General features: G+C 36.6%; 1 protein-coding gene across 1 annotated transcript; it reads left to right on the top strand.

Moving 5' to 3' along the window:
* Positions 1-8,491: 8,491 nt before the first annotated feature.
* Positions 8,492-9,379, top strand: LOC113312512. The gene has a single exon (XM_026561263.1). It carries the CDS (start codon positions 8,492-8,494, stop codon positions 9,377-9,379), a length of 888 nt encoding a protein of 295 aa, XP_026417048.1.
* The last annotated feature ends 1,481 nt before the right edge of the window (positions 9,380-10,860 follow it).

The following is a 10,860-nucleotide window of genomic DNA, read 5'->3' as shown; positions in this document are numbered from 1 at the left end:
GAGAAATATTAGCTTGAATCTAAATCAGGTTTTCATCTAACGGTGAATAATAATTGCTTTGTAACTAAGGCAAAACCTTGACTTGAAGGCTATATAAAGGAGACATCTAGCATTGTGCAAAACTAATCCCCACACGTCTGTGTGCTACTAGTGCGCTCGTTAGAGTCGATCTCCATTAACCTTTGATTTTCTTCTCTAAAATCAGGTTAACGACTTAAAGACTTCATTGGGATTGTGAAGCCAGACCGATACTACTTTATCGTAGTTGTGTGATCTGATCTTGCATCTTCTATCGTACGAGTACAATCGATTATTGGCTTGAGATCGTGAGAGTTCTCCGATAGGCAAGATAAAGAAGTCACAAACATCTTCGTCTCACTGTTTGTGATTCCTCGACAATCCTCTTGTGTAGTCAGGAAGGATTGTAGAGAGGTGATTGATTAATCTAGTCTGTTCTTCGGGAATATAAGATCGGATTATCAATTGGTTCCTGTTCGCCTTGATTTTATATCAAAAGACGGAACAAAACCTAGGGTTTATCTTTGGGAGACAGATTTATCCTTTTATAGACTTTTCTGTGTGAGACAGATCTATTTATTATCAAGTCTGTGATTTTGGGTTACAACAACTCTTGGTTGTGGGTGAGATCAGCTAAGGGAATCAAGTGCGCAGTATCCTGCTGGGATCAGAGGCGTAGGAGTACAACTGTACCTTGGATCGGTGGAAGACTGATTGGGGTTCAACTATAGTCCAGTCCGAAGTTATCTTGGAGTAGGCTAGTGTCTGTAGCGTCTTAATACAGTGTGTATTCAATCTGGACGAGGTCCCGGGGTTTTTCTGCATTTGCGGTTTTCTCGTTAACAAAACTTCTGGTGTCTGTGTTATTTCTTTTCCGCATTATATTTTATATAATTGAAATTATACAGGTTGTGCGTTAATATCATCAACTTCTCTAATCCAACCTTTGGTTGTTGATTGTAGTTGATTGATCCTTGGACATTGGTCTTTGGTACCGTCCAAGTTATCTCTTTTTGATAAAAACCCGCGGATTTCTATTTGCTTGAGTAAAGATCAAATCGAGAGATTGAGATAATAACTCCTTGAGATACTTTTTATTTAGATTGAGTCTGACTGTCCAGTTGATTCTCTAGCAAAGTATTTCGGAGTTAGTCCATACAGATTGCTAATCGAAATATTGGGTGGTGTTGTTAGACCCCCGCTTTTTCACTAGGATCAATCTAAGTTCACATGACTTAAAGCTTCCGACTGGGTTACACCTTGAGTGCGCTACTACTTGGTGGTTCGGTTGGATATAACTTGATATGAGAGCGCTTCGGTATCCGGTTACATAAGGAACTTTGGGGATAACACTGCTCTAGCTGTTATTCTATGGTTGATGATGAATGGTTCTAACGAAAGATAGATAAGTATACTAATCCAATTATCGCTTTGTAACAACGAAGGATTCCTTAATCATCTCTTTTCTTCTTTATTGTCTTTCTATTTATATTACAACCAAAACCCCCCTTTGCTATTTTCTTTATCTTGCTGATCAAATAACCTATCAATTACACATCTCTTTGTGGGAACGATCTCTTACTACCGCTATATTACCAGTTAATTAGTGGGAAATATATTTATTAATTTGTTGTGCCTACGACAGCCCATACAAATTTTGGCGTCGTTGCCGGGGAGCAGTCGCTAATTGATTTGTTATTTGTTTAACTTGTTTTTATTTATTTTTTTAGATTTTTCTTTTGATTTTCTTTTTCTTGTGAGTCGTCATGTTTCCTTACGGAAATAACATGTACGGAGCACAAGATCAATCATATAATAGTGGTAATCAATATAGTTTTCAATCTCATTCATATGATAACTACCAACCATCCTATGGGTATAATCAAAACCAATCTTTTGGCTATGGTCAATGTCCCACGGAACCTTATGGATATTCTCATACATGTCAACCTCCTTATGGTGGGTATGTAAGTGAACAATCACAAGGATGGGAGGATAGTTTTACTTATAATCGTTTATCTCCTGAACTTGAGCAGAAGTTTGATCATATTATGCTTCAGTTAAACGCCAATATGTCCACACTGAAATCACTCAATGAACAACTAAGCGTGGAGAGTAACACATCAACCGGATCTTACTAAAATATATCTAACCAAACTCCTGATCATTCACCTATTCAAAAAGGGGAGACCTGGTCTGGAAATCTTGTGGTGAGTGAAAGTGTAGGTTTTGAAGAACGTCTTGACCAACTGATCCAAGAGATGACGCAACATCAACAAGGGTTGGACCAACACATTCAAAATTTGGATGAGGACAACAAAAAGATGGAAGAATCACGCCAAGAATTTCAAAGGAATATGGAAAAGATAAAGATACAAACTGCTCAACTTAGTGAGAATAGGAATGCGGAAGAAGTTTGGCCTCAAAACCAAACCAATTCTGAAATTTTTGAGGACGAAAACAAATATTTTGGAGATGAGCAACCTTTGGAAATTTTTTAAAACAATGATGAAGTTATACCAGCTCCGGATCGTAATTATGATCATTCGCTTATTCAAAATAAGAAGCCTTGGTATGACTGAACCATTGTTATGAACGGTGTGACATATTCAAATGCATACCAACGTTACAATGAATATCCGGATTACAATATTTTCAGGCCGGTTGATTTGCAAGAAGTAGACCCGATTATTCCCTCAACAGAAACTCATACAGAATACCCTAAAATTTATATTGAAGAAGAGTTCATGAGAGCGGAATTTGATTCGGATGACGAGATTGTTGAAGAGATGGAGAATGAAACCAAAATGATTGAATTCGTGGAAGACCCAATTGAGCCAACTAATAATGATTTGATAGAGGACCACGACATACTTGAGGTAAATAATTCATTGGATTTAATTAAAAACGATGAGGATCACGTACAAGGTTTGTCTAATTCTTTGCATAATTCTATATCTATTGATCCTTTTCCTTTAATCGAAGTAGCTTCTCAAAGAGTTGTTAACCCAACTTTTAGGAAAATACCTCACTTAGGATTGGAGTTGTGCACTTCAAAAGTTTAACGGATTATTTTTCTTCTAAGTATCCACCACTTGATGTGTTTGATTCGAGTACTGTGCAGGTTCACCAAGTTGGGGAACCTTTTGAAGTTCCCGAATTCTATGTCCTCTATCCACTTCCGAGTGTAGAAAGGACTAAATGTGGGGGAAACTTCAATAAAGTGATAGCTTCAATATTTATATCTTGTGCTAATGTTTTTGTGAAGCTATTATTTGAATTGCAGATTGTTATTTGGAAGGATTACCAAATTTTCAGATTATTGGTGTACGGACCATAACAATAACGTCGGGCTGACGACGTCAAACCAAGCGCTACGTGGGAGGTAACCCATCGGTTTTGTATCTATATCCCTTTTATTTTTCTTAGTTTTTCATATTATATCTTGCATTCCCATCTTAGATTTTACAAAGTCCTATATCTATAATGAAAGTTTTGATGAACTATTCTCATCAGAAAAATTCTGACTGCGCAGTTGTCACAAAAACAGCTCTCGAGACTTCATACGGAGTCCGATTTGAGTGGTTGACCCCGAATTTTAAAGAGGGAAGACTCAACTTTATTTTCCAAAAAGAAAATCTGAATTCAGAGTCTTTTAAGTTGGAGATATAGGCCTGGACATTTGAGTTTCGTAATTTTTCCAGAATATTTTCAGATTGCATGACTGTCAGTACGGAAGTCATAAAAGTCAGACCGTTTATCGAAATACTGTGACCTTTTGACACTTTATATAAAAGACGTAGTAGAACAACTTTAGTTTAGGATATTTTTCCTAGATCCCTACCCATTGGTGCAGTTTCCGAGTTTTTCAGGGTTGTTATGTCAGAAATAAGAATTTTCGGTTTTGAACATTGAGGACAATGTTGAGTTTAAGTGTGGGGGAGTATTTAAGCATGTTTGGATTGCATATAAAATAAATAAATAAATAAATAATACTCTTTAATTTCTTGCATTCTTGAGACTTCATTTTTTTGGAGTTAATTATGAGCTATTTAGGATGACACTCTAAACCTTTTTAAGGTTGAAACAGTTCTTACGGCTGTAGATTGAGTTCCACTTTATCGTTATAAAATCCTTAAATATATACGTTCATAATTGAATGCGAAACTCATCTATGGTAGTCATTTGAAAGATTCATCCTCGCAATTAATTATTACTGAATCACTTTCTTTTTGTTTTTGTAGTTTTATGTTTCTCTAAAGTGATTTGGTGGGATCCTGATACTTCCATGGATGTTGTAGCAAGGTAATCATTGGTTGAGTATATAAAATCCCTATAGACAATTGTCTTACACTCATAAAGAGTGAGCCGGAAAAAAAAACATATATATAAGGTTCCTCTTCATTGATCGACACTAATAAATGATAAGTTCGGAATTTCGGACTAATCATGTAATCGATGAAAATAAAAACCATATCATAATTATATAGCAAGTCAAAAATACTATTGATGAGGTTCTCGACACTTGGATAGAAGTATGTGTGAAACGTTGTCCCTGTCTCCGTCGCCTGAACAAGCGTGGAACGCAGGATCCAAGGCAACTATCACATACTTGCTGAAAAGGAACATGCACTTGGAGTATCTAATCATGTGGTCGAGTTAAATGGGTGCTTCTCTCAACTATTGTGCTATAAAAAAGAATCCTTTGACGACATTCATACAAGTATTGTGGGTAACATCTTTCACTTTGGTCAACATTTGCACACTTCACTTTTCTATTTCCATTTTCTTATCTATCCATGTGATTTCAGTTTGCGAGTGTTGTGAAAAATGTTGCAACAAGTACGATGACTATCTTATTAGAGTTTTGCATTCAGGTTGAATGTCACACGTACGTAATTGCTTGTCTGTGATGATTGGAATGTATGTGGGATGTTTGCAACTAAAGAACATATGCAAGTTGATTATCTTATTAGATACTACTTTGTGTCTATCCTTAGTGGTTCTTCCAAGGTGAGAAATTGGAGTAGGTTTTGTGGGTATACCTCTTGCAAACCCTCACGAGACTATAACTCGTCCACTAGGGACACCTAGGGGTTTAAAGGCTTGTTATACATGCTAAGTGTAACCGTTTTCTCAACGACATGGAGTTGTTGTATTTAGGATTACTTTTATTTAGTTTGCTCGAGGATTATCAAATGCTAAGTGTGGGGGAATTTGATAAGTGCATAAGTCATATGATTTTAGTGTCCATTCCATACTTGTTTTAGCTATTATTCTTGCATGTATTCGTATTATTACTATTATTTTCTCTTATTTGCCTCTAATATATAGGTGAATCATCCAAAAAGGATCTACAAAGTGATGAAAAGATCTAAGGAAAGAAGTATTCCAAGTATCCAAGTGCCCAAGTCCAAGAGAAGTGGAAGAAGTGCGACGAAAAGGAGCAAAACACTCAAAATTAAGAGACGGGCCAAATACCGATCTTAACTCATCAAAAATGAAGGATTTATCATCATAAAATTTAATATAATTGAAAGATAAAAAGAATTCAAAAAGAATGAGGTCATTCCGAGTTCAGACGAAGAAGTTGTGGCCAAAACGAGTTTTTATCGAATACCGAAGACAGTAAAGTATGCAAACGGGTACGCATACCTTAGTTCCGAAAATTTCTGCTGGAAATTTGAGGTACGCATACTTAACAAGTATTAAAACGGGTATGCATACTTGTGAAGGCCTAAGGTCACGTTTGGGGTCGTTATTTCGGGTCGGTCGGGTTCTTGAACCGAACTAAATACTTGAAGGCCAAGCAATGTAAACCTATAAAAATAGGTATTAGGCCTTTCACAACATATGATCGAATATCAATCTCATATCACAAGTTCTACATCAAAACCTAGGGTTTACCCCTTTAGGGGGGAACCACCATTATTCATCTTCTTTACAATATGAGTAGCAAAATCCTTTGTTGATTAAGGATGAATTCAATGTTCTAAGCATGAAGCTTTATTATTAATACAAATCTATATTGAGAGTTTTAATTATCATCGTTTATTTTCATTATATTTAGGGTTTATGATTGAGTTCTAGATTGTTCAAATGGATTAATCTTTTGATCATTCTATTGCTAGTACACTACACCATATTCTGCGATTCGTAACTAAAATTCGTAACCAACATGTTGCCGTTACGAATTCGTAACCGGAAATTTCATTTACGAAAATTTAGTAACAACATCTTTTTGGTTACGAAATTTTACTAGTTTAGTGACGTCCCAACCCGGGTTACGATTAGTAACTGCTGGAATAAAATCGTGTGAAAGAACCGTGTGCAGAGTAGCACTCGGTAACACCCTCCTGAGCAGCGTGTGAATGAACCGTGTACATTTTTCCCCCTTTACCTACACCGCAGAAATGTTATCTTCTTCTCTCTTCAGTCTTCTCTCCCAAAAACTCTATCTCCATTTACTTCTCCCGTCTCCATGTCAGTTTCTTAACTGAGCTCTTCTTAACTCCATCTCAACTACTCTCTGTTGTGCATTATTTTCCGTCATTAACCTCCATCGATCTAGATCCACCAGTAATTATTTGGTAAAATTGAAAATTAGGTTATCTTCTTTTAGGGTTTTGATAATTAGGTTTTGATTTTAATCAGGTTTTGATATCTCTGCGCGATTGATAATTAGGTCATCTTTCTTTTTGGGTTTTGCTACCTCTGCAAGATTATTAGGTCATCTTTCTTTTAGGGTTTTGATAATTAGGTTTTGATTTTAATGATTCTCATTTATTTTACTGCAGGTAGAAGCACTAATCTGGGATTATTTTACTGCAGCTGTTTGTGAAACAATAACCCAGGTATTATCCCTTTTCATGCCTTTGTTTTATTCATTGGGTTTAATTTTTAGGTCAGTTGGTTGTAACTGAGATTTGGAGAATTTTGAAGATTTGGAATAATGTTTTTATCATACTAAATTGTGTCGTTCCTATCGGAATGTTTGATGAGAGCTAGAGCACTCTATTTTATTTGAGTAAGTCAATTGCTTAAGAAGAAAGGAATTGATTCTCTCATATGAAAGTGAGTGCACCAGCACTCTCTAGATTCCAGTTTGTACGGGCTTAGATGACTTATTCTAGTTTTGGTTGAGTTGGGACAGCTTGGAAACATGTTGATTATATTCGTTAAGTTTCTATGTTTTAATCTGAAAAAAAATTCAATAAGTGTCATAAATGAACTTCAAGTGTGAGATTTTTGAGCTTCTTGGTTGGGATAAAATGCTAGTTACAACAGCTTCCATGATGAGTACTGGATTTCGCATTAGTGTGTGTTGTTGTGACATATGATTTGGGTTTATCATTGCAGAATAAATGGATGATTATAACTTCACAATGTTGAATAATATACAATATCTTCAAAAGAGCTTCAAAGTCTATACATTTTAAAATTTTGGCTAATGTTGTTCTGTATCTTTGGTATTTGCAGAGCCAGGAGAGGATCCTTTTGGCAAGAGCCAAACAGAAAAGAAGCAGCGGTTACGGAATCTGTTAAGGTAGTAACCTAAATTCCAGTTTGTATGTTCCATAAATATGCTCATCATGATTTGAACTTTTACTTCATGTTAAGGTAGTTTTTTAAGTTTAAATGAACTAAAGTTAGGAAGTTTTGTTTTGATATGGACTGATTCTCTGTGAGCATGGTGATAACATTCCTAATGGTTATTCGCAAAAGCTACTTGTAGCTCATTCTCTCTTCTTCGAGGGGATGTTTCTATCGCTAACTTGCAGGGATTCGGCAACCCTGTACCACTAGGACTAAGTTATTTTATTTGGTTGATTATAATAGAAGTTGGTATTAGCATGATTAAATTAGTCTGTATGTTAAGTTGTGTATAAATAAGTCGGGTTTTGTGTACTCTGTGAGCATGATGATAACAATCTTAGTGGTGATTCGCAAAAGCTACTTGTAGCTCGTTCTCTCTTCTTTGAGGGGATGTTTATGTCGCTAACTTGCAGGGCTTTGGAAACCCTGTACCACTAGGACTAAGTTATTTTATTTGGTTGATTATAATAGAAGGTGGTATTAACATGATTATATTAGTTTGTATGTTAAGTTGTGTATAAATAAGTATGGTTTTATGTACTCTGTGAGCATGATGATGACAGTCCTAGTGGTGATTTTCAAAAGCTACTTGTAGCTCGTTCTCTCTTCTTTGAGGGGATGTTTCTGTCGCTAACTTGCAGGGCTTCGGCAACCCTGTACCACTAGGACTAAGTTATTTTATTTGTTTGATTGTAACTGAGATTTGGATTTTCAATTTTTTACACGAATATAGATTTTTATTGAATCATATGCTAAGGGAAACTTGCAAATACATATGTGCAAGTCCCCTGCGTAACCACGTCTTGATCATGGGAGCATAGATATCATTTAGTTATTACTTTACCTGAATGTTAACATAGATATCATTTAGGTATAAATGGTTGATAAAGGCTGGATGAAATGTGCGTGTACTTTTGTTCAATACTTAGAAGGTGTAAGATCATTTATAGAGTTTGTGCGTGAAAATGCTGGTGGCAGGACGAAGTTCTCCTGTCCTTGTAACAGTTGTAAGAATGGTAAAGGACCTCTGTATCTAGGTGAAATTGATTATCATTTGGTCAAGAATGGTATTCAGTTGACCTATACATTGTGGCGTTTCCTTGGGGAGAAGTCACATGAAGGTAAACCCAGAAGTGATAATGTAGGAGTTGAAGTTGACAACATAGGAATTGGAGACAATCTAGGAAATTCAGCTGACAATGTAGAAGTTTTTGCTGAGAACAATGTAGAAGATTTTGCTGAGAACGTGAATCCCGCTTGTAGTGTAGATGAGAATGTTGGCGTACACAGTATGGTTCACGAGGAGACTAGTAGTAGCAAGAAAAAAAGAGATTTTTATGAGCGTGCTAGAGAACCTTTATATCCCTCATATTCTAAGGAAAAGACACCATTGTATGCTGCTATTAAACTAAATAACATAAAAACCCAATATGGGTTTTCTGACAATAGTGTCACTGCACTCTTAGAATTGTTTAAGGAGTTGCTTCCTGATGGAAATACACTGCCGTGTAAGTTCCATGATGTAAAAAAGTTGATACAAGAAATGGGGATGGACTACATAATCTATGATGCATGCATCAATGATTGTATTTTATACTGGAAGGATCATGCATCATTGGTTAAGTGTCCTGTGTGTCAAGAACCTAGGTATGAGAAGGTCTTTAATGACGAGAGGAAGCTTACGCAAGTTGCTCGCAAGACATTAAGACATTTTCCATTGATAAAAAGGCTGCAAAGGTTATATAGTATACCATGGATAGCATAGGCAATGTATTGGCATTCCAGAGCACAGTCAGATGGAAACCTTATGCGTCATCCAGTCGATTCTTCAGCCTGGCGATCTGCGGATAATTTTTCACCGGAGTTCGTCAAGGAACCAAGGAATGTTACATTAGGGATATCAACTGATGGTTTCAACCCGAATGGGTGTTTCGGTCCTAGTCACAGTTGTTGGCCTGTAATTATTTGTCCGTACAACCTGCCTCTTTCGTTGTGCATGAAACGAGAGTTTGCAATGTTATGTTTTCTCATATCAGTCCCAAGAGCACCAGGGAAAGATATAGATGTATACTTGAAACCACTAATAGAGGAATTGATAGAGTTATGGAATGAAGGTGTAATCACGTTCGATTATTTCACTAAAACTGAGTTTTTGATGAGAGCAAGATTATTGTGGGTTATTCATGATTTTCCTGCACTAGGGACTTTAGATGGATGTGTCACTCATGGTTACTATGCTTTCCCAACTTGTGGAGAAGGAACAGTTTCTGAACATCTTCCGTTCACTAAGAAAATTTGTTATATGAGACACCGAAGATGGCTGCCAGCCAAGCATAAGTATCGAGATGATAAAACCAATTTCCCGGGAGGGGTATAGCACGGTTCAGTACCATGGCCACTGACAGGATTTCAGGTTCAAGAGATTGTATCTAATATTAGAACCAAGGTTGGTAAGGGAAAACAACCATCAGTAGAAAGTCGACAGAACCGTAAAAGAATACCTGAAGGCGAAACTGATACTGATGTAGAAGTTGAGGTTCATGACCACTCCTTATTTACTCGAAGATCTATCCTCTATGATCTGCCTAATTGGAGTTCAAATCTAGTGCGACATAATACAGATGTTATGCATACAGAGAAAAACATAATTGAGCATCTTGTTAACACGATCATGGGTGGAAACAAGTCAAAGGATGGTCCTAATGCGCGCAGGGATATGGAAGCAATGGGGTATAAAAAGAAGCAATGGTTGAAAGTGGATGATAAGTCTGGTAAAAAAACAATGGAAGATGCTCCTTTTGCAATGACGAAAAAAGAGAAACTTGCATTTTGTACTACATTGAAGAACTTAAAGGTGCCATCTGATTTTTGTTCCAATCTTCGCACTTGCGTCAGTGTTGACCCATCTGAGTTGAAGAACTTAAAGTATCATGATTATCATGTCCTTATGCAACATTTGTTTCCATTACTAGTTCATGCATCGCCTTCGCTACCTAAAGATCTGCGGATTTCTCTTCTTCGGATAAGTTTGTTTTTCAACAGAGAACAACTTTTAAAAGCAAAAGCTACTCTAGTGGGAGCAATCTGTGTATTGGAAAAATACTTTCCTCCTTCCTTCTTTGTTATAAGTATCCACTTGATGGTGCATTTAGCTGACGAAGCTTTGATCTGCGGTCCTGTCAGATTTAGATGGATGTATCCCTTCGAGAGGTAATTACCGAACTTACCTTGTTAGTTAATGTGTAA

This window comes from Papaver somniferum, chromosome 9 (assembly GCF_003573695.1).
Source record: "Papaver somniferum cultivar HN1 chromosome 9, ASM357369v1, whole genome shotgun sequence".
NCBI classification, from domain to species: domain Eukaryota; kingdom Viridiplantae; phylum Streptophyta; class Magnoliopsida; order Ranunculales; family Papaveraceae; genus Papaver; species Papaver somniferum.
Note: the sequence above shows the minus strand (reverse complement) of the source record. Positions and strands in the feature narration are given on the sequence as shown.